The 27677-nt window shown below is 45.2% G+C and overlaps 1 protein-coding gene across 1 annotated transcript in view; it reads left to right on the forward strand.

Moving 5' to 3' along the window:
* MYO15B (myosin XVB) overlaps positions 1-27677 on the forward strand; it is a 121880-nt gene that overhangs the window by 50345 nt on the left and 43858 nt on the right. Inside the window, exons 12-24 of the mRNA XM_060253031.1 lie at positions 3624-3696; positions 6077-6274; positions 6719-6804; positions 7876-7979; positions 8137-8221; positions 9991-10104; positions 10630-10727; positions 15144-15716; positions 16504-16600; positions 17248-17364; positions 19878-20061; positions 21013-21100; positions 24085-24319. Coding sequence (XP_060109014.1) covers positions 3624-3696; positions 6077-6274; positions 6719-6804; positions 7876-7979; positions 8137-8221; positions 9991-10104; positions 10630-10727; positions 15144-15716; positions 16504-16600; positions 17248-17364; positions 19878-20061; positions 21013-21100; positions 24085-24319 — 2052 coding nt within the window. The remainder of the gene's footprint in view (positions 1-3623; positions 3697-6076; positions 6275-6718; positions 6805-7875; positions 7980-8136; positions 8222-9990; positions 10105-10629; positions 10728-15143; positions 15717-16503; positions 16601-17247; positions 17365-19877; positions 20062-21012; positions 21101-24084; positions 24320-27677) is intronic.

The following is a 27677-nucleotide window of genomic DNA, read 5'->3' on the forward strand; positions in this document are numbered from 1 at the left end:
TGTGTTGGTCTTGCCTTGTGTACTATTGACCATCTTTTTTTAAAATTAGAGGTCAGAACACTCACCTCAGAGACATCTAGCAGCCTGGTTGCCCTTGTAGCAGCACGGGTGGTCTATCAGATTCTCCCTTTGACTGAGAGAAAACAGTGTGGGTGGTACCAGAGATGGCATTGCTGTTTAGGTGCTTTCAGGCAGGACATTTTCATTCAGCTTATCACCCAGAGATCCTCTTGAGTACTGCATTCCTGGCCCATTCCTCATGACATGACATAAACTCATTTATGTCTGAACAGAAATCTAACCCTATCTCTTCCTGGGCAACCCTTTCACTTCAGAATTTAAAAGAATTCTTACAAGAATGTTTAAGGTTAGATTAATTTCTATTAGGCTATGTTATGTGGAAGTCATGCATATTTTTGCATTCTTATGAGGAAAAAGCAAAAAAGAAAGAAAATGAAATGTCACAAGAGTAGATTGTACAGGCTCACACTTAAACTATAAACTCACAGATTTCTGCTTTCATGCTGTATACTGTTAGTTTGAGTTGAGCTTACTATGTACTGTTCACATAGAGCTCCTGTCTAAAGTTCCCACAAGACTTTGGCCTTTTTCCAGGATGGGGTGGGGGACAGAATTCTTATCATATCTAATAGCCACCCATGGCCCCCATCTGTATGGACATGGACATATGAAGCTGCCTTATACTGAATCAGACCCTTGGTCCATCAAAGTCATATTGTCTACTTAGACTGGCAGCGGCTCTCCAGGGTCTCAAGCGGAGGTTTTTCACACCTACTTGCCTGGACCCTTTTTTGGAAATGCCAGGGATTGAACCTGGGACCTTCTGCTTCCCAAGCAGATGCTCTACCACTGAGCCACCGTCTCTCCCCAGCTAAATCTGTGAATCTGGGCTACATGAATGCTGAATGTATTTTTCTGCAAACCTGGAGTAGTCCCCAGGTTTGTAGAAAAGTCAGAAAAATTCAGAAGAATATATGGGGGAAGTAGGATGATTTATATGCCACCTTTCACTTGTAGTCTCAGAGCAGTTTACAATCTTCTTCCCTTCATCTCCCCGTAACAGACACCCTGTGAGGCAGGTGGGACTGAGAGAGCTTTTTCAAGCTCTTGAGAGAACAGCTCTGAGAGAACTGTGGCTGACCCAAGGTCACTAAGTAGCTGCATGTGGAGGAGTGGAGAATCAAACCTGGTTCTCCAAATTAAAGTCTGCCACTACACCAAACTGGCTCTCAAACAAAGTTGCATTTTCTGTAAGTAAAAGTATACTAGCATTTTCTGCACAAGTGCAGAGAACACTCAACATATGAACATATGAAGCTGCCTTATACTGAATCAGACCCTTGGTCCATCAAAGTCAGTATTGTCTTCTCAGACTGGCAGCGGCTCTCCAGGGTCTCAAGCTGAGGTTTTTCACACCTATTTGCCTGGACCCTTTTTTGGAGATGCCAGGGATTGAACCTGGGACCTTCTGCTTACTTTATACTACTCAATTTCTGTGGTTGCAGCAAAGCATCCCAGGAGCTGTAGAGGGCTGACATAGGAAGGTGAAGTAGGCTGGCAGCAAAAAAAAAGAAGAAGAAGAAGCAAGGGCAATAGAAGTCCTGCAGACCAGAATCAAAGTCCCAGAGAATCTCTGCAATAGAAACTGGTGGTGGAGGGCATTTTTGCAAGCCCAGAAGAATCAGTGCAATGTGCCCAGCAGAACCAGGGCCAGATATACAGCAGAACCAGGGCCACTGGGCAGTACAAACCCAACAGGACCAAGGTCAAACCAGAGAATAACTGCAGTAGAAACTAATGGTGGGGCACGTTCTTGCAAGCCCACCAGAACCAGTGCAATGCACAGAGTTTCCAGCAGCACCAGTGCAATCACAGTGTGTTTAGCAGAACCTAGTGCTCTTGTGGCAATGCCAGCTCAGCAGGAATGATGTCAAGCACAGAATCCCAATCCAAGCAAGTGGGTTTTTTTTTTTTTTGCAATTTAGCCCAGCAGAACCAGCTCAATGTAGTGCCCAGTCAGTAAGACCCAGTGCCACTGTGGCACTGAATGCACACCTCTTCCATACACTTTTTGAATCCATTGGTTCTATTAGAAAGGCCATAAGAATTCACTGCATTTCTGAATGACAGTGGGAAAGCATTCATACAAAGGAGAGAAGTCACAAAGTGATCTTTAGGAACTGTCTCCAAATGGCAGACCATAATGCTTTCCCCGTTCACATTAATAATAATTCCAGATGGATCATACATGTATGCACACAACATCTATGGAGAATTTCTTCGGAATATTTTTATGCCGAGATAGACATTTCCCAAACACATGCAGTACTGAACACTTCCACTGTTTAAGCATTACAGTAAACAAGACCATGACACAAGATTACCATCCAGTTCATATTATCACATTTATTTGATTATGAGACTTCAAACAAGATTCACATTTTTGTCATTTTAATGTGTTTTTAAGGCATTTTAATGTTATTAATCCATCCGACAATAATCTTGGAAACACAATTATGTGCTATTTGGGAATGAACCTGTCACACAGAGCCCTTTAGTGTAGTGGGTAATAGGTTATGATGCACAGACACCGATTTTTACTTTTTCAAGGTTTACACATACATACTCCTTTTTAAAGCCAGTTTGGTGTAGCAGTTAAGTGTGTGGACTCTTATCTGGGAGAACCGGGTTTGATTCCCCACTCCTCCACTTGCACCTGCTGGCATGGCCTTGGGTCAGCCATAGCTCTGGCAGAGGTTGTCCTTGAAAGGGCAGCTGCTGTGAGAGCCCTCTCCAGCCCCACCCACAGGGTGTCTGTTGTGGGGGAGGAGATAAAGGAGATTGTGAGCCGCTCTGAGATTCTTGAGTGGAGGGCGGAATATAAATCCAGTGTCGTCTTCTTCTTAAACCTTTCAAACATTCCTCCCATCAAGTTTGTAGAAATATCTACCAAGGTTCCTGGTGGCCCCATTGCATGGGTATTTGAGCTGTGTGATGGGGCCACCCATGGGAACTAGGTATGCAGTGTGTTGTTGCAATATGCATAGCATCCCATTTCCTTCCTTCCATATACCCCATAATGATTTTTACTGTTGTCTGCTTGCTCGTAAAGTAACTAAGATTGCAATCTGGTGCTTTCTTCCCTGGGAGTGAATCTCTCAGTGGGGTTTGCTTCTCATAGGATTGGGCTGTAAGTCTTCCATGCATAGGATTAAACTGTAAGGGCGTTTTCGCACTTACCTTAAGCCGGAGCGACGTCCCTCTTCACCGCGCAGAGTCTGCACGGATTTCGCACTAATTGCTCCGCAGAACCTGGAAGAGCCGCAAAGTCCCGCCGCTTTTGCGTCGCAAATGTAAACCGCCAAAAACCAGTTTACATTTGCGACGCAAAAGCCGCGGGACTTTGCGGCTCTTCCAGGTTCTGCAGAGCAGTTAGTGCGAAATCCACACAGACGGTGCGCGGTGAAGAGGTACGTCGCTCCGGCTTAAGGTAAGTGCGAAAACGCCCTAAGTCTAGCATCGCCCTTGCCTTGAAAGGTACTGCTCATGTGGTTAACAACTAGACTATATTTAACCATCTGTCTTTCTTTTTCTCTGAGCAGAGGAGATGATTTCAGCCGAAGTGGAGTCTTGGACAACAGGAGAGCAATATGCAAGTTGGGTTTTGAGTTCAAGGTACATCCAGAGGCAGACAGAGGAATATTGAATTATCCAAATTAAATTATTGATCTTTGATATCAGAGAGGCACCGAATGGAATCTGCCTGGCCCAGCAGGAGAGCGAAAACCTTATCTCATCTAAGTCTAATTGTGCTGTCCCATGTTAGCCAGTAAGAGAGCTGCTTTAGAAGTCTGGGCGGAGTTCTTTAGTGAATATTTATGCAATGACTAGTTCCAAGCCCTAACTTTCATCCTAACCATAAGCTTTGATCATGGAAACTATTTAAATCCCTCAGTTAATGATAAACTCCTTCAGGCTTTGGACAAAGCTTGTTTTGTGTTGCAAATATGGAAAGGGGAACTTGGGAAACTGTTGCAAGCTTTGTGTTGCTACTCTTTTAGGGTTTCTAGACTCTGTCTTCTTCTAAGGGTTTATCCAGACTGTCAGTCAAAGGTTGCTCCTACACAGAACTCTTATTCCATGTCCCTCCCCCAATTGCTTTAAATTTGATTTTTGCATGACGTCATCATGCTTCTGCAAGACTTCAGGATTTCCCCTGGCTCCCCTGCATTTTTTTCCCAAACCTGCTCAGGTGAGATTTTCCTGGAACAATATTCCAAAAGTGGGCATGGGAAAGCATGGAAGGAAAGGTACTGATTTCCACTCTTCCCCTCCCACATCATTTCCCTTCCCGCCTGGTATTCTCACCCCCCCCCCCCAGGCCAGCAGTCTTTGTGCTTCAAAAAAATGGTAGTAGATGTTTTAACATTATAGGAATATCCCGACAACTGATGCTATTTTAAAAATGGCAATAAACCTACCAACAGTGTTGGGGAGGGGTGGGGATGATGGATGGGATAGGAAAGCGCAAAGCAAATCTCTGCGCAGAAGCACCATTGCTGTTTGGTGTAGTGCCAGTTTCGTGTAGTGGTTAAGTGTGCAGACTCTTATCTGGGAGAACCGGGATTGATTCCCCACTCCTCCACTTGCACCTGCTGGAATGGCCTTGGGTCAGCCATAGCTCTGGCAGAGGTTGTCCTTGAAAGGGCAGCAGCTGTGAGAGCCCTCTCCAGCCCCACCCACCTCACAGGGTGTTTGTTGGGGGGGAGGAAGGTAAAGGAGATTGTGAGCCGCTCTGAGACTCTTCGGAGTGGAGGGCGGGATATAAATCCAATATCATCTTCTTCTTCTTCTTCTTCTTCTTCTTCTTCTTCTTCTTCTTCTTCTTCTTCTTCTTCTTCTTCTTCTTCTTCTTCTTCGCGTCTTTGCATTTGCTATGCCAGTCAGAGCAGAACAGACTCTTCCCTGCGCAGAACTCTTGTTTCATTTAGCCTTTGCAAGATATTCCAGCAAGTCCAAAGTGAAAGGCAATAGCAAATTGTTTGAAAGGTAATAAATGTCTCATTGACTCATCCTTCTGTTTGGGAGTCCATGTGGTAACACAATTCAATTCAGTCTAGAGTGATGGTGGAAAGTGCCGTTAAGCTGCAGCTAACTTACCCCGTAGGGTTTTCAAGGCAAGAGACATTCAAAGGTGGTTTTTCATTGCCTGACTCTGCGCAGCAACTCTGAACTTTGTTGGTGGTCTCCCATCCAAGTCCTAACCAAGGTCAACCCCTTTAGCTTCTGAAATCTGATGAGATCAGGCCAGCCGGAGACATTCCGGTCAAAGCAGAGTAGAAGCTTCAGTATTTGATGTTGTGCCAGGGATGATGGCCAACGTTTGGGAAATGGGTGGATAAACAATGATGTTTTTGAGATCTGACTTGCTGATTGAATTACTGTGCCATGGAGTTCTTCTATTTCCTTTTCTAGTTTTGAGCTATTGAAGGTGCTAATTGTGGAGAGCAAGTTTGGTGTAGTGGTTAAGTGTGCGGACTCTTATCTGGGAGAACCGGGTTTGATTCCCTACTCCTCCACTTGCACCTACTAGCATGGCCTTGGGTCAGCCATAGCTCTGGCAGAGGTTGTCCTTGAAAGGGCAGCTGCTGGGAGAGCCCTCTCCAGCCCCACCCACCTCACAGGGTGTCTGTTGTGGGGGAGGAAGGTAAAGGAGATTGTGAGCCGCTCTGAGACTCTTCGGAGTGGAGGGCGGGATATAAATCCAATATCTTCTTCATCTTCTTCTAATTGTCCAATTCAAAGCAACTAAGAAGGCAAATATTGGAAGATGTCGAGATGTTTTGTAGCATTTACAGACATTCACAGGGCATTTGAGTTTATGTAGAGTGCAGGTATACGGGCATCTGTATGCTTCACCAAAACATATTAAATAATGCAGAAGTTGGATGGATAACAGTCAGTTCTGCCTTTCCATCTCTGCCTCACACATTGTTTTCTGACATCCTCTGTTTCCTCTCTTTAACATGACATCATCTCACTCTACTTATCTCAGGGGCCTGGATAGCATCCCTCGTGGCTGGTCTGTATCCATGTTTACAGGCAAGACCTGGCAAGATTTACCAGGCTGTGACTTTGTGCTGGATCTCATTGGAGAAATGGAGGAAGGTAGCTTGCCAACTGGGTCTTCCCCTAACTATCCCATAACACCAGAGAAGGATGAAAGCTACTCTCAGCAGAACTCTCCAGACACGTAAGCAATTCTCTCATTACTCATTAGGGTTTGTAGAATCTTTCGGGCTCAAGTGCCGTGTTCTACTGGAGAAAGTTTTTCTTCCAGACGTTTCATTCTCAGCTGCGGAGAACATCCTCAGTGGCGTTGCAGCCGGAGCAGGCGCTCTGACCTTCTTGGCTGCTGTGCATTGATGCACAATGCTCTCAATGCACAGCAGCCAAGAAGGTCGGCTGCAACGCCACTGAGGATGTTCGCCGCAGCCGAGAATGAAACGTCTGGAAGAAAAACTTTCTCCAGTAGAACACGGCACTTGAGCCCGAAAGATTCTACAAACCCTAATGATGATGCCAGCCGTGAAAACCTGAAATCTTTGATCTCTCATTACTGCTTGTTCCCTTTAACCTTTCTCAAATGTCCAGCAATCTCTGCTTTGGTGATGCTACTGTATTTCTCATTTGACAGGATGCTCTTGAACATCCCTCCTGCACCAGCTATTCAGGCGCCATCATTACCTCCAAATTTTGACAAAGAATATGTTGCCTATCCAGGTGAGTCTCAATCTGTGGGCAAGGAAGGCCCTAGACTGAAGTAAAACTGAGCAGAACCAGGGTATATCAGTCAGGGGCTCTGGCTTTTGAGACTTCAGGCAATGTGTATAGGCCAAACTACATGATACAATTTCTGACAAGACGTGTCTGGGTTCCCTGACTTCTTTTCCTCACAGCTGTGAAGAATGGCTTTTTAAAAGTTTGTGTTGGCCTGATTCAGCTCAAAACCATAGCATGGGGAAAGGAGGGGCTACTGTCAGGGCCTGGGGCTGTTCCTGCTCTGGAACAGAAGCCTCTCCCACTGCTGCAATCCCATGCCAAACTGGACTCACCACACAGACTTTTAAAACACTGTTCCTCACAGCTTTTGCGTAGCTTTCGGGGAAACGACTCAGTTCTGGGTAACCTGGATCCAACTCTTGAAAAATCAATATTGTATAGTTTGGCCCTAGTTTTTCTCCAGCCAGATGGGAACTTTGGGTTTGGAGATCTACAAATAAAGAATTGGGGAAGTGGAATTGAATAGGGTAGATGGGGATGCTTCTGAATTATGTTGGGAAGCAGGGGCAGAGCTTCATCTGGTAATCATCTGGAGAGTCAGTTTGGTGTAGTGGTTAAGTGTGCGGACTCTTATCTGGGAGAACCGGGTTTGATTCCCCACTCCTCCACTTGCACCTGCTAGCATGGCCTTGGGTCAGCCATAGCTCTGGCAGAGGTTGTCCTTGAAAGGGCAGCTGCTGTGAGAGCCCTCTCCAGCTCTCACAGGGTGTCTGTTGTGGGGGAGGAAGGTAAAGGAGATTGTGAGCCGCTCTGAGGCTCTGTCCTTGAAAGGGCAGCTGCTGTGAGAGCCCTCTCCAGCCCCACCCACCTCACAGGGTGTCTGTTGTGCGGGAGGAAGGGAAAGGAGATTGTGAGTCGCTCTGAGACTCTTCGGAGTGGAGGGCGGGATATAAATCCAATATCTTCTTCTTCTTCTTCTTCTTCTTCTTCTTCTTCTTCTTCTTCTTCTTCTTCTTCTTCTTCTTCTTCTTCTTCTTCTTCTTCTTCTTCTTCTTCTTAATTTTCCCACAGAATCAGGCACTGGAGATAGCCGAAGGTCCTCCAGAGGGATATATTGTGATGTAGATGGTCTTTTCATGCCTGTTCTGCAACAGGGACCCAGAGCTCATATGTCAGTAAGTGTAACCCTTTCTCACATGCAAGTGCATTCCCTTTTCTCTGGTCCATTTATCTTAATTTTGTTAGAGTTTAGATCTTTATGTTCAAGTATCCAACCTGCACAAGTGGATAAACTGCTGAATACTAATTTTGGACTTGTCTTCCTCTCTGCAGAGTATGGAGAATGAGGGGAGTCTTACAGGAAGTATGAAAGGAGGTGGGAAAATTGGACCAACTCAGCAAGTCTTCCCCACTGCAGGTTAGCGCGAAGATGAGAAAGAATGAGGATTTTGTACATGGGATGACAGTATGAGGGATTTAGTTGCCAGTAGAAACTTTTCTGTTAGCAAGTGCTGAGAGTACTGCTGAGAGTGGGGATGAAGATTCTAGACCTGCTTGCTTCTAGTAGCATTATTATTATTTATTTGATTTATATCCCGCCCTACCCCACCGAAGCGGGCTCAGGGCGGCTTACAATACAAGGATTCTAACATAGAATTCAAATTTTAAATATAATAGCAATTTAAATAGTTAAGAAATTAAAACATTAGAAACAGTGCATCAGTCCAACAGGGTACAGTCTATACACTTCCTTCAATATTTTGGTAGTTTGGTGCCGGTCAGTTATAGGCCAACCGGAAGAGGACTGTCTTACAGGCCCTGCGGAATTGTCCAATATCCCACAGGGCCCTGACCTCGTCCGGTAACTGGTTCCACCAGCAAGGGGCTGTTATTGAGAAGGCCCTGTCCCTGGTTGACTTCAACCGGGCCTCCTTTGGCCCAGGGATTACGAGCAGATTTTGGGAGCCAGATCGCAGTACTCTCTGGGGAACATATGGGAAGAGACGGTCCCTAAGGTAGGTAGGTCCTAGAGCATATAGGTGATAACAAGCACCTTGTACCGGACTCGGTATATTATTGGCAGCCAGTGCAGTCCCCGAAGACCCGGCTGAATGTGCTCCTGTCTAGGGAGCCCTAATAGCAGCCGGGCGGCGGCGTTCTGCATAGCAATGTAAAGTTGAAGGGATGAAGCTGCGCTAAGTGTAGAGGGATAGAGGGATACAGAATGCTCAGAAATATTTAATTATTTACAAATTTCTTCCTGCCTCTAAAAAAACCCATCTTGCTCAAAGCAGCTACGTTTTTTTACTTGTACTGGACCAAACTCCTATTTTGTTTTAGATCGATTCTCCACTAGCCTTGTTCTGGTCTCATTGCTCCTTTTCCCGCAGCACTTCCGCTGGATTTAGCACAAGCTACCCTGGGGCAGCGAGTTGCCCCACCTCTTTTCAAGTTCCCTCCATGGTAGGCAGAAACCAGTTTTCAGAGGCTCTTGTCTGCTGTGGAGGGAACTTGAAAAGAGGTGGGACAGCTTGACGCTCTGGGGCAGATTGTGCGAAATCCAGCAGAAGTGCCGTGGGAAATGGAGCAACAAGACCAGGTCTCTGGCATTTTACTGCTATCCTCTTGGAATGTGTCCCCCAAGCCCCTAAGAGTTCCCAACCACCTTCATTCCTTTAAGTCATCCTTGCATTGTATTTCTGTGTATGGAGAGGAAAAAATTATGCTTTCCTGAGGGCCAAATAGCAGCAGTCTTTCTCTTCTCTCCCTCTCTCACCAGATTGTCATGTGCTGGCCATGTTATTCTTCTATAACTAGGAGACGCATGGTGCAGCTTGGATGAGATTTCATTGCAGATTATTTTAAACATTGCTGTTGGCATTCTCTTCCAGACTTCCCTGTCCTTTCTAGCTAGCCAGCGAGTTAGCATGTCTCTGAATCACTCTTGAAATGGCTTCCTCTCACTGCACGACATGGTTGTCTTTGGTGGTATTGATTTGCTTGCTCTGGTTTGGAACATCCTATAAGTGTGCTTGAAATGTGCAAACTGTGACCAGGTTTGTGGCTAATAATAATCTTTAAGATCTTGTTTAGTGCCCATGAGCAGAAACCTCAGTGAGTTTTGTTGTTTGGGTTGAAAGAGACGTTCTCATGGAAAACTACAAGGCAGTATTTTCTTTTGCCAAGGATATTCAGGAATGATGCACATGCCCACTTACCAGCCTCTACCAACTATGGGAGGGATGATGCCTGCAACCATGCCAGTGATGCCAGGGCTTGGCGGAATGGGATCAGTGCCAGGTAATAAAATATGAAGAATGGGTTGAAGTAAAGAGGTTTCTGAATTGTGATGACTTTTTGGGACTTGTTTTTAATACTGTCATATGTTTGCAAGCTGCCTCAATCAGGTCTCTGAAGAGGTGACATAGAAATATCCTAAATAAACAGATACGTAATAACTCACTGCATCTGTCCCTTTTTTCTGTTAGTAAAACGGGGGTTCCCAAAATGGATGAGAAAATTGCACATTAGATTGAAACAAGCCTATTTCCTGCTATAATTACTGCAAAAATGTTGTGCGGTGTAGAACTGAAGTCCTCTTATAGAGACTTCCTCCCTACAAACTGTTTTTCAAATTCTGGGACCCAAAGAATGTTGGAACAAGTGGTATAGGATTGTCTTGAATTCAGAAATCCTGCTTTTGGCCTAATGGAAACCTCACCCAGATTCTCCTTTGGTTGCTTTGCATTTATTTGGGAATGGATCCATATAATGAGGATACTGAATATTTGCAGTCCTTCATAGTTCTCTCTCTCTCTCTCTCAGCTATGGGTATGTCCCAGCCCATGTTGCCATCAGTGGATCCCAGCCAGTTAGCTGCAGCGCAGCAACAAGCCTTTATCAACCAGCAGGCTTTGCTTATGGTAAGTAGGTGGGTTTAGGGTAAGTAGGTGGGTTTAGATATACGTGGAACAAGCATACAGTGAGTTGTGCAAACATATAGATATGCTGTTCTGTCCACTACAAACCCCAGCAAGCTTGCTAGCTGTATTTTGCATGTGTCTTCCATATTTCTCTAAGAAATTAGTCATTACACAGCACAATGTGTAATGTTCTGTTCGCAAAGGATTCGTGCTCCGCTTCCACGGCCAGAGTATGGGTCAGGCTTCAACAGTCCCATCTCATTGTTTTCCTCCACCATAACCACTGCATTCTAAGCCCACATCTGGAAATTAATTATTGGTTAGGTGCCTAAAAGAAGATAATAGCTACACTGGCTAGACAAAACAATCCATTTATCCCGTTTGATCAATATTTGATATTCCAGAGCTCTTCCCCATCTCCTTTAACCCCAAAATATGCAGTGTGGTGCTTTCAAATATAACGCAGGACTTCCCTAGGTTATTATCCAGATAGTTAACCGAGTGTGTAATAAACCTACAATATTTCATCAAGTATAGCACCCCTTCTCATGCAGGATGGGCTGTACTACTGCTTATAGTGCTTATGCAGCATTTCAGAGGGCATTGCCATATAGGCAGGCTTCTTTAGCATTATGTTTGGAAGGTGTTGCCTATGTTTCCCCCTCTGAATTTTAATGTAAACATCCCATGAAGCATAAAACGAAATCACTTGTGTTTGCCTGTGTTAATGGTCTAGACTTGGGGACCTTGTCCCTTGTAAAATAGTGCCCTCTTAGACAAATCTCATAACAAAGCAAATCACTTGGCTTTCTGTTATTGTGGACAGAATGATAATTGTCCATTAGGTTGGAAACATTAGAGCAGGGGTGTCAAACTCAGGGCTTTTTTTGTGCAGGAACGCACGGGAATGCTTGGTGTCAGGGAGTGTGGCCTAACATGCACATGAGCTCACGCTGGACTTTTTCTACAAAAAAGGCCCTGTTTGAAACAACGGTGACGTCAGGGGTTATGGCCTAATATGCACATGCTTTAAAAACACTTTAAAAACTAGGGTTGCCAAGTCCAATTAAAGAAAAATCTGGGGACTTTGGGGGTGGAGCCAGGAGACATTGGGGTGGAGCCAGGAACAAGGCTGTGACAAGCATAATTGAACTCCAAGGGAGTTCTGGCCATCACATTTAAAGGGACAGCACGCCTTTTTAAATGCCTTTCTTCCATAGGAAATAATTAAGGATAGGGGCACCATCTTTTGGGGCGCATAGAATTGGACCCTCTGGTCCAATCATTTTGAAACTTGGGGGGTACTTTGGGGAGAGGCACTAGATGCTATAATAAAAATTTGGTGCCTCTACCTCAAAAAACAGCCCCCCCAGAGCCTCCAATACCCACGGATGAATTCCCTATTATTCCCTATGGGAATCGTTCTCCATAGGGAATAATAGAGTGCCCAGTAGACATTTCCCTCCCCCCCACGCTTTCTAAAGGGGAGGAGGGCCTCCAAACCAGGGAATCCCCTGCCCTCTCCCTCCCTCTCACACACACACAAATACTTACCAGATCTTCCTCCGGACAACTCTACTTCCTGTGAAAACGAAAGCAAAAGAAAGGGAGGGGCCGTTCTCAGAAGCCCTTCCTGCTTCCTGCCCAGCCTTAAAGGGGCAGACATTTTGCAAAGGGCTCAGGAGCTGTACAACATGAAGCCTATAGGTATGTTCTCCCCCCCCTGCACCCCCCCACCCCCGCTTCCAGAGTTTTAAAGAGCGGGAGATGAGGCTGCGAACCCAGAAGTCTCCCGCCAGATCGGGAGGTTTGGGAAGCCTATTAAAAACACAGATATAAAGCTTAAGAGGGTGAGAACGCACACATTAAATTCTTTCTCCACACTGCCCTTGATGCAGGCCAAAATCACACCTTACAAACTGAAGAGCAGCTGTTAACTAAGTTTCCCACATGGCTTTGGAAATCCAGTAACAGAAGCACACAGCAGTTTACATTTTCCCTAGCGTCGACAAAAGCAATGAGCAAAACATTAGCAACTCACTTTGGGACAGAAGCAATAAAAGAGACGTTAGCTACCATACCAAATTTTGGGCACCGGGCTTCTATTCAAAGGTACAGATGCAAAGCTAGTAAAAAGGCTGGCAACATGCTGTTCACCTCAGTAGCTCTGCAGAAGGCACAAACCTGGGAATCAAACACTTACACTTGAAGGAGGCCTTCCCCTTGAACACATGCAAAGGCAGGAACTCCCTTTCTCTGGGCATCTGTGCGCTTCCCTCTAAGGAATGACTGGTAGGAAGGACAATGTGAAGAGGCGGGAGGCGGTGGTTGGAGGCTCTGAGGAGAGGAGTGGCCACTTTGATATGCACTGCCAGGCAAAGGAAGGCTGGGAGAGGAGGGAAGAGTGCCTGGACTATGCAGAGGCGCTGCTGCCACCGTCAGTGGTGGGGATGTGGTGTGAGGGCCCCTGCCTTCCCATTGGCCTGAACAGCTGAACAAGCCAAGGTGAAGGAATGGGATGTGGGAAGATGGTGGCACCAGCAGCACTGGCTTCTTCCTCTTTCTCAAGGTGCTTGGCAGGACTTTTTAAGAGCCAGAATGCTGGCCAAGCCAGCCAGAACAGTATTCCGGCGCGTTCCAGCTCAAAATAAAGCCATGATTCCACTTATTATAACCATTTCCACTTATAAGGCATCCAGTGTTCCACTTATAACCTTTAACACATATTAATAAAAATCATAAAAATCACAATGCATGTAATGTGGGGAGATATCACCCTTTCACTACTTTTATAGATTCTTGGGAAATATTAACTTAATACATCTAATGGGTCAGCCATAGCTCTGGCAGAGGTTGTCCTTGAAAGGGCAGCTGCTGTGAGAGCCCTCTCCAGCCCCACCCACCTCGCAGGGTGTCTGTTGTGGGGGAGGAAGGTAAAGGAGATTGTAGGCCGCTCTGAGCCTCTGTCCTTGAAAGGGCAGCTGCTGTGAGAGCCCTCTCCAACCCCACCCACCTCACAGGGTGTCTGTTGTGAGGGAGGAAGGGAAAGGAGATTGTAGGCCGCTCTGAGCCTCTGTCCTTGAAAGGGTAGCTGCTGTGAGAGCCCTCTCCAGCCCCACCCACCTCACAGGGTGTCTGTTGTGGGGGAGGAAGGGAAAGGAGATTGTGAGCTGCTCTGAGACTCTTCAGAGTGGAGGGCGGGATATAAATCCAATATCATCTTCTACTTCACAGGGTGTCTGTTGTGGGAGAGGAAGGTAAAGGAGATTGTGAGCCGCTCTGAGACTCTTCGGAGTGGAGGGCGGGATATAAAGCCAATATCTTCATCTACCTCACAGGGTGTCTGTTGTGGGGGGGGGGAGGTAAAGGAGATTGTGAGCCGCTCTGAGACTCTTCGGAGTGGAGGGCGGGATATAAATCCAATATCTTCATCTACCTCACAGGGCGTCTGTTGTGGGGGAGGAAGGGAAAGGAGATTGTGAGCTGCTCTGAGACTCTTCAGAGTGGAGGGCGGGATATAAATCCAATATCATCTTCTACTTCACAGGGTGTCTGTTGTGGGAGAGGAAGGTAAAAGAGATTGTGAGCCGCTCTGAGACTCTTCGGAGTGGAGGGCGGGATATAAAGCCAATATCTTCATCTACCTCACAGGGTGTCTGTTATGAGGGGGGGAAGGTAAAGGAGATTGTGAGCCGCTCTGAGACTCTTTGGAGTGGAGGGCGGGATATAAATCCAATATCTTCATCTACCTCACAGGGCGTCTGTTGTGGGGGAGGAAGGGAAAGGAGATTGTGAGCCGCTCTGAGACTCTTCGGAGTGGAGGGCGGGATATAAAGCCAATATTTTCATCTACCTCATAGGGTGTCTGTTGTGAGGGAGGAAGGTAAAGGAGATTGTGAGCCGCTCTGAGACTCTTCGGAGTGGAGGGTGGGATATAAATCCAATATCTTCATCTACCTCACAGGGCGTCTGTTGTGGGGGAGGACGGTGAAGGAGATTGTGAGCCGCTCTGAGACTCTTCAGAGTGGAGAGCGGGATATAAATCCAATATCTTCATCTACCTCACAGGGCGTCTGTTGTGGGGGAGGAAGGGAAAGGAGATTGTGAGCCGCTCTGAGACTCTTCGGAGTGGAGGGCGGGATATAAATCCAATATCTTCTTCTTCTTAATGGCTGCAGTGCAGAACTAAAAGTAAAATAAACTGAAATGCATTTGCTGAATGCAGGGTGTTTCTAACTTCACTAGATCCTCAAGATGACTTGCAAGTAAGAGGGAAAAAATGTGGTTTTTTTATGAAGAATGATGGGGCATATTGTAGGTTGGAGCTAAAGATGGGTCCTGCGTCTGAAAGGGCTCCTGATGTGACACTATGAATACTCGAAGAAGATAATAAAAAATCTGGATTCTGCCTTACAGGCTCAGCAGATGACTCTTCAAGCAGTGACACTTTCCCAGCAACAACAAGACCAGCAACATCAGCAAAGAGGGCGGTCTCCTGAGTCTTCAAGACCAAGGCATGCGTCACCACGGAGGAGGTCTCCTGACTCTCCAAGGCGCGTGTCATCACGGAGGAGGTCTCCTGAATCCCCAAGGCGAGCGTCATCACGGAGGAGGTCTCCTGAATCCCCAAGACGAGCGTCATCACGGAGGAGGTCTCCTGAATCCCCAAGGCGAGCGTCATCACGGAGGAGGTCTCCTGAATCTCCAAGGCGAGCGTCATCACGGAGGAGGTCTCCTGAATCCCCAAGGCGAGCGTCATCACCAAGGAGGTCTCCTGAATCCCCAAGGCGAGCGTCATCACAGAGGAGGTCTCCTGAATCTCCAAGACCACAGCGAGCATCACTGCAGGAGAAGTCAGTTGAATTTTCAAGACCAAAAAAGGCTTCTCCTCCTCCTCCTCCTCTTAAATCAGCCTTGGCTCCTAAATCCAGCAACAAAGATGTGTTGATGCCAGATGTACCAGAATCTCCTCCTCAGCTACCAGCATCGGTACTGGATTTATGAGTTTTCAGCAAAATATCCCTTAGTAGTAGAAGTGCCTTCTGACTGCTTTTCTTGGTGCAATTTAATTCATTCCAGGATAATGGGAGAGAAGAAAAGAGAACCTTTCACTTTAGTAACAGTGGCCTGTCAAATTAGATTCTAGATATATTTTGTAAAATATATATTCATTACACATATCCTGGCCTCCTTATAAGGAGCTCAGAGTTATCCCGGTTTCATATTGATACCAGTATGGTTGAGAAAGAATGTGGTAAAAAGTGGTTAAAAATAAATCTGACATTTTAAAATGTCTGGCTACAGCAATTTATATTTACGCAATTGATTGTATAGTCAAGCAAGGAAGAAAAGGAGAGTTCTCTACTCCAAAGCTATAGATAAATGTCCTGATTCTTGCAGGTACCTATTTCTTAGGCTTTACTTCATCTTTAGGATGTGTGGGTAAAATGGAAGTGTTGAATTTGAAAAGAAGTGCAGATTCACTGAGAGTAATATGTGTGCGAAAAAATCAATGCAAATTATCAGAAAATATCCTCTGTTTTGTGTAAAGCTGCCAGTGTATTCATGCTAAGCCATTTGTCAGATGCTTTAACCCAGGTCCTTATTTTGGGAAAGCTGAATCTAGAACTGAGTCTATGTCCTTCAGTTTAGATGCATCTCTGTACAGGAGATGAGCGGCATACCCCAGTTGCTTTTACCTGAACTAGTAAAGAGACCTCAGACCAGGATCAAACAATGAGGCCTAACTGGTGACCTCTTGGGTTGTGTGTTCTAGATCCACCTCTCCCAGGAAAAGCAGCTTTCGGATATAAGACAAGACTCCATCTCTCGCATGGCTTTCCAGAAGAAAATTGAGTACTTCCGGAAAATGGGTGAGTTACATGTTCCTGTTGTCCTGAGATAGGATCTCACTTCATCTCCACATCAGCATCTCTTTGCTTTCTATCACAGAGTAGCAGCAGTTGTTGTTGTTAACAGTTGTTCTGTGATACTTGCCTGTTATCCAGGGAAACGTCAGGGCCTTGTTATAACTCAAATGTATTCCTGAGATAGAAAAAGTCTTTTCTGTTCTCCAAACAATATCCCTAACAAAATGGGGCAGAGAAGGGGTTTTCATTCTGCCTTGTCCTTAGTCCAACTATTTCTCCCATATAGATTCAGGGAGAGAGAAGGGAAACAATTTTTCCTCAGCCAGATCCATAGTGTCTCAAATCCGTCTGAGAAGCTTTTCTTTACCTTCCTCTGTAGTAAGTGACAAGAACTGGAATCAACTGAGGGTGTTACTAAGCTTTTCCCCTTCACTTATAAGTTTCTAAATCATGTCCCTTGTGCTCTGTTTGTGGTATACCTCAACTGCAAGGATCAAATGGTATATTCTACTATTTATCATGTAACCTAATCCATTAGGTATTAATTTTCCTCAAACCCTATTAATCTATCCTATTCAGTTATTCTAATTGGATTGATGACATCACAGACATTTGAAGTAGTTGTAAATTGACCCTATTTCCTTCTACAGGGCAGAATACAAGCCCTGTGGAGAAAGATCCTACAAAGAGGTGGAGCTCTCCAAGGAAAATGAACTCTGAGGATCAAGTGGCATCTCAAAGGGTCAGTCCTCCTGTATCTAATACAGGTAAGCTTTGGCCAAATGTAATCATAGTGAGTAGGCCATGTAAGTAGCAAACTGACCCTTTCAAGAAAGACATCCTGAGAAGTACTACAAGAAGGCAAAGAGTGCTGTGCCCTCATTAGAGGCCAACTCTAATAGTAGAGTAGGAAGGAACTCCTTTGTATATTAGAGCACACACTCCCTGATGTAGCCAATCCTCCTGGAGCTTACAGTCAGCCCTGTACTAAGAGCCCTGTAAGCTCTTGGAGGATTGGCTACATCAGGGGGTGTGTGGCCTAATATGCAAAGGAGTTCCTGCTACAAAAAAGTTCTGCCAACTGGCATATAGAGGCAAGAGCTCTTGCAGGTAATAGCCAATGCCATCATATGTATAATATGTAGTAGTAGTCATGCATAGATATATTAATGCATTTATGGAAGCTGCAGGTGCTGACCAGTGGCAATGCTGTGCAGTCTGTAAGATTGATCCCTTGTCTTGTTGGAATAAGCAATGTCTAGCGTACTAAAGAAAAGATGAAGATCCTGCAGGGGGCAGCAAGAGGAAAGGCCAGTTAGATAGGATAGTGCGGTCAGCACCATCTTTCCTAATGTGTCATTCTTTGTCTACAGATTGGTACTCTGAAAAAAAAGGTTTCTCTACACTTTTATCAGTTTGTGTAGCTCTTTTGTGTAATTACTCAGCCGGCATGTTCCTCACCCAAGTCTCCTCCATTCACTAATCATCCCCACCCACTTTACAAGCTAGAAAATGAAGAACCTAATACTTTTCAGGTAGAGGATGAGGAAGATTACGCAGTGATAGAGGTCTATTATGCACACGCAGCTTACTACCGAGAATCTGAGCAGTCAAGCCTTGAAGCTTGACTTTGGATTCTGTGCCTGTAGTCCACACCATCCTTTTTCTCTGGTGCATATATTCTGCAATCTAGAACAAATATACTGGGCTCTGCACTGCTGTCTTGTGCTGCCTGGTTTGAACTGGACAGCAGCCTAGCCAGGCTTGCTGTGTATGGGAGGAACAATAGGCTCCTCAGTGCTGTCTCCTCCTGCCTCCCAATTGGAACTGCGTGGTGAGAGAGGACAGCCCAGACAGGCTTACTGTGTCCATTTCGAGTCAGGCAGCAGGAGAGGGCAGCCTACTGCGTGTCAGTTATATGTAAAAGCCTTGACAGTTTTCTAGCACATGCTGGGAAAGTGAAACTGATCTGCCAGGTAGATCATCTAAATGACAGGAGGTGGCTGGGTGTCAGATTGCATCAGCCCAGAGCAAAGTCAGCATGACTCAGCAGGAAGCTGATTGGTTACCTGGCAGTACTGGATGTATAAATGTACAAAGACACTTTACTGTGTGTGGGATATGAAAGGTGGAGAGCAGCGGAGCACTTTGTCGGATTGGAGAGTGAGAGGTGTAAATAAACTGTATATAGTGGTTTTAACACTACTGTGTGCAGCCTTCATTCTTTGCGTCACTAAAGACCACCCTCTTAAGCACGGGCGCATCAACACTGCCGAGTCTTTGCTTTTTTTTTAACAAGCAGCTTGAGACTAGCAATGGTCTCCTATTGGTAGACTCCTGCCATTTTTAAAAAGTGTGCGGACTCTTATCTGGGAGAACCGGGTTTGATTCCCCACTCCTCCACTTGCACCTGCTGGCATGGCCTTGGGTCAGCCAGAGCTCTGGCAGAGGTTGTCCTTGAAAGGGCAGCTGCTGGGAGAACCCTCTCCAGCCCCACCCACCTCACAGGGTGTCTGTTGTGGGGGAGGAAGGTAAAGGAGATTGTGAGCCGCTCTGAGACTCTTTGGAGTGGAGGGTGGGATATAAATCCAATATCTTCATCTACCTCACAGGGTGTCTGTTGTGGGGGAGGAAGATAAAGGAGATTGTGAGCCGCTCTGAGACTCTTTGGAGTGGAGGGTGGGATATAAATCCAATATCTTCATCTACCTCACAGGGTGTCTGTTGTGGGGGAGGAAGGGAAAGGAGATTGTGAGCTGCTCTGAGACTCTTCGGAGTGGAGGGCGGGATATAAATCCAATACCTTCATCTACCTCACGGGGTGTCTGTTGTGGGGGAGGAAGGGAAAGGAGATTGTGAGCCGCTCTGAGACTCTTCGGAGTGGAGGGCGGGATATAAATCCAATATCTTCATCTACCTAACAGGGTGTCTGTTGTGGGGGAGGAAGGGAAAGGAGATTGTGAGCCGCTCTGAGACTCTTCGGAGTGGAGGGTGGGATATAAATCCAATATCTTCTTCTACCTCACAAGGTGTCTGTTGTGGGGGAGGGAGATAAAGGAGATTGTGAGCCGCTCTGAGACTCTTGAGTGGAGGGCGGAATATAAATCCAATGTCTTCTTCTTCTTCTTCTCCTCCACCTGCTGGGCTGGTACCAAGGCAGTCCCACCCAGGGCTGGGAGATGGATGCATGGATTTGTGGTAGAAGTGCAGAAAGTTTGTGGTAGAAGTACAGAAACAGATATTTATGTCCCTCTCATAAAAAGTCCATCTTCTTCTGCAGGCCCTTCTCCTCCTTCCACACAGAATGACAATGACCAAGAAATGACCGTAAGCGAGGCCCTGCCCCCTAGGGTGAAGCATTTGGAACTGACACCAAAATCTGAACCCAGCAAGGAGATACAGGAGATAATTAAAACACACAAGAGCCGCCCAGTCCCACCACCAAAACCCATCATGCCTCTTGGGTAAAGAAGACTTCTTTTAAATGTCTGGTTTATTAGGGTTGCTTCAGTGACTTCCATGCCAACCTGAGAACATCTACAGCTATTGTAGGTTATTGTAGCAATGGCTGTCACGTATATGATGGACCTTCCAAGTGGTTGTTCATTACATACATGGTTGCAGGACCTAGCATTGATGTGGGAGATTTTCTTCATGGCGATCCTTGTTTAAATCCGTAGTTTAATGAAATAAAAAGCATTGCTTGTCTTTTCTTCTACCTGGGTTAATAGTAGCTGGGAAGAATGATTTTTATTGGGGGAAATGTGAAGCACTTCCAACTTAAGGAGCCTTCCTCCAACCTAAGCAGCTATTCCGCTGGAGGAAGAGGCACTTAAACTAAAGTAAAGCTCCTTAGGTGGAGATAGGCTTCAGACTTTGCCTAGTGGAGTCTGAAGCCTGTCTCCACTAGTGGAGTGCTAGCATACAGACCATGAACTATGAAAATGAATGGGACATTTGGGGTTTTTGTTTCGATTAGTTAATGTTAGTTGCATGCCTGTTGCTAACTGCTCATGGAATTAACACATGTGGGCTGAGATCTTCAGATGTTCTCTGACTACCATGGGAGCTGCTGTTACAGTGACTGAAAGAAAGTGCATGGAGGAGGATGCTATGAAAACAGGCATTTTATTGTGCATGGCTTTATTGGGAAAGGGACGGTGGCTCAGTGGTAGAGCATCTGCTTGGTAAGCAGAAGGTCCCAGGTTTAATCCCCGGCATCTCCAACTAAAAGGGTCCAGGCAAATAGGTGTGAAAAACCTCAGCTTGAGACCCTGGAGAGCTGCTGCCAGTCTGAGTAGACAATACTGACTTTGATGGACCGAGAGTCTGATTCAGTATAAGGCAGCTTCATATGTTCATTGACAGTCCATTCAACAAACTCATAATGGTTCTGTTTCCCATTTGACTTGAAGAAATGTCTCCAAACCTTTCTTGAAGAAGAATGATCCAAAGGAAGAAGCTCTAACAAAGCTAGGGATTATGGGATCGAGTCCTTCACCGGTGAGTGATAACTTGCCATTTGAGCTCTGGTATTGATGCATTGAGAAGCCAGTGCAGAAATAAACTAGACTGTTATGGGGACTCTTTGGTCCAAATTGTCCGTCAGCCATGAAGTTCACTAGTCTCAGACTAGCCTACCTTATTAAGTTGTTGTAGAGGGGATAAGAGACAATACTATATATACCACACACACAGGTGCGTGTGTAAAAGATGGGATAGAATGAAAGATAAAAAGTAAATATAAGTGATGCTGGATGTTTTTTTGGTTTAGACTCCCTGAGTGTATAAAGCCATCAACTCATTAGTTGCCTCTGTTTTTAGAACACTGCTGAAAATCTTATCAAATTAAAGCTTTATGAGTTGATAGGGTGTGAACTGGCAGAGACTGACCAAGAGAGAGATCTTGGGGTCGTGGTAGATAACTCACTGAAAATGTCAAGACAGTGTGCGTTTGCAATAAAAAAGGCCAGCTCCATGCTGGGAATTATTAGGAAGGGAATTGAAAACAAATCAGCCAGTATCATAACGTCCCTGTATAAATTGATAGTTCGGTCTCATTTGGAATACTGTGTGCAATTCTGATCACCGCACCTCAAAAAGGATATTATAGCATTGGAAAAAGTGCAGAAAAGGCAACTAGAATGATTAAAAGTTTGGAACACTTTCCCTATGAAGAAAGGTTAAAACGCTTGGGGCTCTTTAGCTTGGAGAAACGTCGACTGCAGGGTGACATGATAGAGGTTTACAACATTATGCATGGGATGGAGAAGGTAGAGAAAGAAGTACTTTTCTCCCTTTCTCACAATACAAGAACTCGTGGGCATTCGATGAAATTGCTGAGCAGTCGGGTTAGAATGTATAAAAGGAAGTACTTCTTCACCCAAAGGGTGATTAACGTGTGGAATTCACTGCCACAGGAGGTGGTGGCAGCTACAAGCATAGCCAGCTTCAAGAGGGGGTTAGATAAAAATATGGAGCAGAGGTCCATCAGTGGCTATTAGCCACAGTGTGTGTGTATATATATATATATATGTGTGTGTGTGTGTGTGTGTGTGTGTGTGTATAAATTTTTTGGCCATTGTGTGACACAGAGTGTTGGACTGGATGGGCCATTGGCCTGATCCAACATGGCTTCTCTTATGTTCTTTTAAGTGTTTTGGAAAAAAATATATGACAGCCTGATATGGAAGGTGCCAGGGTTTGAATTACAGGTCATTCATTGCTAACACTGGCAGGTTATCTGTCCTGGATTCTTGCTACCCTACAAAATTATAGTGTATTTCTGCTCCTCTTGGTGTTTCTGGAGCTCTACTCTCTGATCTATTCTAAGCTTACTTTGCTCTAAAGTTTTGAGAATGATCACAGAAAAGGTTGGAAGGCTGCCACACAGTCAGGAAAATTTGCATTTTCCTGGTCTACCCACAGGACAGCCATTTTTTCCTCAGTGCCCATTTCTTTTCCCTCCCATCAGGGTGGGTTTTTTTGTTGGTTGGTTGGTTTTTTTGTGTTTTAACAATTTATTAATACCATACGGTTACAATGTTTAGTTATATCTTTTCTATCCCTAACCCATATGATATTTTCAATCCCCCCTCCCTCCATTATTAGACTTACCCCAAAGTTATATATTTAAATCCAAATATAAAGGTATTCCAAACCCATCAAAGTACAATGTCTTTTTCTTCTCACTCATATTAAAAAATTGTCCAATGTCTTTTTACGTTCCACTCTAACTCTATATATTTTTTAAATTTCTTCCACTCCTTTTTAAACGCTTCCAAATCATAGTCTCTCAATGTTGGTTGGTTGGTTTTAATCACCCACATATTGTTATATCAACACAACATTGTAACAACATGTATATCCTTTTTCTGTGAATTCCCAACTTTCATTTAAGAAAAGTAAATCACTGGCATCTTTCCTTGAAGTGATAGAAGCAGGTGCTACAGACTTTTTGGGGTGGAAAAGAAAGCTAGGAATTCAGAGAGCCTGTTAAACACATTGTTATACTGTTATATCAATATAATATATATCAATATAATGATATTTAGTTTCCAGTTTTTAAAAAAATGGAAAAGCCCTGGTATGCATGTGTGTGTGGAGGGATTACCGCTGCTGGGGAATCAGCACAAACAAACTATAGGGAAAGCTGCCATCGTGGAAGCCCCATTGCTGCTGTGCTGTGTTGGCAGTTACAGCAACAACAGGGTAATTGCACTTGCCTGTCCCCATGTGGAAAACATGACTTACACTATTAGAAGACCAAATACTATTGTTTTTGTCATTTACTGATTAATTGAGCAGCTTGTCTCTCTGGATTTGCTTTTTGTCCTCCATAATGGATTCAGAAGGCTCTTGCAGAAAGCTTCTGTTTCCCCCATGCACAGAATTAAATGACTTGTCTAGATTCTGTGTGGCTATTATATAGTACAGCAGCTGCTCGGGCTGCTAGAGATCTTGTCTGTTGATCTTGATTAAAGGGCTGGAGCACTTTCCCTATGAAGAAAGGTTGAAACGCTTGGGACTCTTTAGCCTGGAGAAACGTCGACTGCGGGGTGACATGATAGAGGTTTACAAGATAATGCATGGGATGGAGACAGTAGAGAAAGAAGTACTTTTCTCCCTTTCTCACAATACAAGAACTCGTGGGCATTCGATGAAATTGCTGAGCAGACAGGTTAAAACGGATAAAAGGAAGTACTTCTTCACCCAAAGGGTGATTAACATGTGGAATTCACTGCCACAGGAGGTGGTGGCGGCCACAAGTATAGCCACCTTCAAGAGGGGTTTGGATAAAAATATGGAACACAGGTCCATCAGTGGCTATTAGCCACAGTGTGTGTGTATATATAAATTTTTTTGCCACTGTGTGACACAGAGTGTTGGACTGGATGGGCCGTTGGCCTGATCCAACATGGCTTCTCTTATGTTCTTATGCCATGTGTGAACTTAAAATGTCCTTTGCTTTCCTCCTCTGCTTCCAGCCGCCCTCCGCATCACTAGAGAGCAGCCCTCGAGCAACTCCTCCTCCACCACCACCTCCACAACAACCGGTCAAGCCGTCCAACAACATCAAAGAAAAACAGCTACCCCTCATGAATCTTTTTGCTCAGGGTCCCATCTCTCCCCCTGCCTCAGGAGTCCCTCTTCCTCATCTTACCTATGGACTGCCCCCGCCAGCATCTTCCCTTCCTTCAAATAGTGCACCTGCCTTGAAAAGTAAGTAGAAGTTCTTGAATTCCTGTGAGGACAGCTGAAGTCAGCCCTTTTCACAGTGGGCATTACTGGTGGACTGTCAACTTTAAAAATATCACTTAATAAATACTGAATTAATTATTTTTCAAACATGACAAATTCCAAATCTGAAATCAGGTCATTAGTGTATTTAAGACTGATGTCCATGGTACTTAAAAAAAGTATATGTATTTATGCCACAAAGAATCTGTAAACATAAGGCTGCATGTATTATATATATATATATATATATATTCTTAGTGGAATGTGTTGTTTCCAAATGACATTTTGCTTCACTGCTTGACTTCGTATAATATTAAACTTTCAACCTTTTCTTACTCTTGATACAATAAACTTTACATTCAGGGATTAGCTAACTGTAAACTGCATCCCACATAAACCTTGGGCGTTTTCGCACTTACCTTAAGCCAGAGCGACGTCCCTCTCCACCGCGCAGCGTCTGCACGGTTTTCGCACTAATTGCTCCGGAGCACCTGGAAGAGCTGCAAAGTCCCGCGGCTTTTGCGTCGCAAATGTAAACCGCCAAAAACCGGTTTACATTTGCGACGCAAAAGCCGCGGGACTTTGCGGCTCTTCCAGGTGCTCCGGAGCAATTAGTGCGAAAACCATGCAGACGCTGCGCGGTGAAGAGGGACGTCGCTCCGGCTTAAGGTAAGTGCGAAAATGCCCCTTGTCAAATGAGCTGATCGACATTGTTATGTTTAGCTTTGACCAGTTTTTAAATACTAATGGCATAAACCCCATTGTTCAGGCACTGCCTTCTAGTGAGTCAGATACGATAAAGTTTGTCTGTGGCTGAAGTCTGACACATGTAAAATTAGTAATTGGTCAGCATTAAAACAATCTGACCAAAAAGTCCTAATCAAATAAAAGCATTGCCCTCTTTAGATGCAGCTCTAGCACATCTTTTCTTGGCTGCTAAAGCAAGGGGTGTTTTCGCACTCACCTTCAAGTGGCGCGACCACCCTCCTCACGCCGGCGGATCGGCAGGGATTTCGCATAAGAAGCGCCGGAGCAGCGAAAAGAGCCGGCGACTTCCGTCGCAAAAGCCGCTCAAACGGAAACCGCCAAGAAGCAGGAAAACATTTGAGCGGCTTTTGCGACGGAAGTCGCCGGCTCTTTTCGCTGCTCCGGCGCTTCTTATGCGAAATCCCTGCCGATCCGCCGGCGTGAGGAGGGTGGTCGCGCCACTTGAAGGTGAGTGCGAAAACACCCCAAGAGTGACACTCTGTAGGAGACAAATGACCTATCAAGATCAGTATTGTCTCCTAGGGGCAGCAGCAGGGCTCCAGGCAGCAGTCTTTCACAATCACCTATTTTGACCTTTTTAACTGAAGATGTTAGGGATGTGCAAAGAAAAAATCTGGTAAAATTTGGATTTGGTGTTATTCTGGGGCAAAATATTTGGGAGGCAGAATATCCCTGAATATCAGATTCAGCAGCCGTAACTGATTTGGGAGATATCTGGCTATTCCCAAATGTACAGCTCCATTATATCTTATGGGCCACTGAAGTCAATGGCAAAATAGGGTATAATGAAAGGAGGCTGGGGGGCGGAGGTCCCCCAGGACCTCCAGGTTTCAAAAAGTCTCGGAGGGGGTCCAATTCTAGGGGCACCAATTCTAGGGGTCGAATTCTAGGGGCACCCAAAGAGAGTGCTCCCATTCCCCACACTTTCCTATGCCAGGGGGAAAAGGGGTCAATTTCCCCATGGTGGGAAAATTGACACTGAGGAGGAGCGGGCTTGAGGGGGAGGCACCAAATTTGCAGTGTAGCTGCAGAAGTCCCTCCCTCAAGGAACCCCCAAGTTCCAGAAAGATTGGACCAAGGGTTCCCACTCTGTGGGACCCCAAATTGGTTGCCCCCCTTCCCCATTCAGTCCTATGATGGGAAAAACTTGCAAACACAGGCAGCAGATTCTCCTAGAGAATTTCTGCAGTAGAAAGTCAATTACGGTAAGGATGGTTTGTTTGTGTTATGTGCCCAGCAGAACAATTGCCACTGTGGCACTTGCAGTGCCACACACAGAGGACCTTAGTTCAAATCTGGGAATCTCTCTGAATAACAGACCTAGGGGGAAGCTTTCTGCAAGGACTGCAGCACCGAAACAGCGCATCGAATGCACTGGTGCTAAGCAGCAGAGCCGTGGCCCAACCTAATAGCGACCAGCCCAGTGGCACAGCCCTACCAACTGCTGCCCAGTAGCCCTTGCGGCCTGGGAATATTGAAAGACGAATGGACACAAATCTGAAATCAAGATTCACCACCTGTTTTACTGCGACATCGTTTCAGAAACAAACTGGAACAGATTGCTAAATTACAATAATTACAAAATTCAGGGCAATGGAACCCCCCAGGGCCCAAAAGAGATACTGACTTCTCATCTCACTATACAACCTAAGTCACTCAGTTCTTGCTTATACAGAGGATTTTAACTTTGTTGGTTTTAAAAGGGGTTACTGGAATCCCACTTGGCTTTCACACATGTTTTTAACTCCTTTGTTGTTGGAATGTCAATTTGCTGTCTTTTACATGTCCTAGCAAATGTGTTATTGCAATCTTGACTGTGTTTATTGCTCTGTTACTTATGCATCTTGACTCATATGCATCAGTTGTTTCTGGCTACTAAGTCACCCCTATTTGCACATAATATTTGAGGAAATTGGATTTACTGTGTGAACTTGGGCCACCTGCCTTTTTATTGCAATGTATCTGAGGAAATGTGCTTGCACACAGAAGCTTATACTTTAAATAAAAAGTTGTTTGTCTTAGAAAACCATAAAAGGCCATGGAGGGAATGGGGGCAGCCTCTTTGGGTGCCTGAGTTTTGTAATGAATGTAATCAGGGGTGGAATTCTAGCAGGAGCTTCTTTGCGTATTAGGCCACACACCCCTGATGTAGGCAATCCTCGTAGAGCTGACGACTCTTTTTTGTAAGCTCTTGGAAGATTGGCTATGTCATGGGGGTGTGGCCTAATATTCAAAGGAGCTCCTGCTAGAATTCCACGCCTGATTGTAATGATTGTATGACTTCAGTGGCCAATAAGGAACAATGGTGGGATGGGGGCACCCTCTTTGGATGTCCCTAGAATTAGACCCGTTGGTCTAATCTTTTTTAAACTCGGGGGTTCTGTGGGGGAGAGGCTCTTACAGCTGTCTTGCAAATTTGGTGCCACTCCCTCAAGCTCTCTGCCCCCCCAGCTGGCTATTTTACCATTGACCAATGACTCATAGAGTATAATGGAGCCAAATAGCCACTGAAACTGAATCTGATTCAGCGGTATACGGACTGAATTCAGACAAATCAGCAGGTTTTCAGGGT

The sequence above is a fragment of the Heteronotia binoei genome, chromosome 13 (assembly GCF_032191835.1).
Source record: "Heteronotia binoei isolate CCM8104 ecotype False Entrance Well chromosome 13, APGP_CSIRO_Hbin_v1, whole genome shotgun sequence".
NCBI classification, from domain to species: Eukaryota; Metazoa; Chordata; class Lepidosauria; order Squamata; family Gekkonidae; genus Heteronotia; species Heteronotia binoei.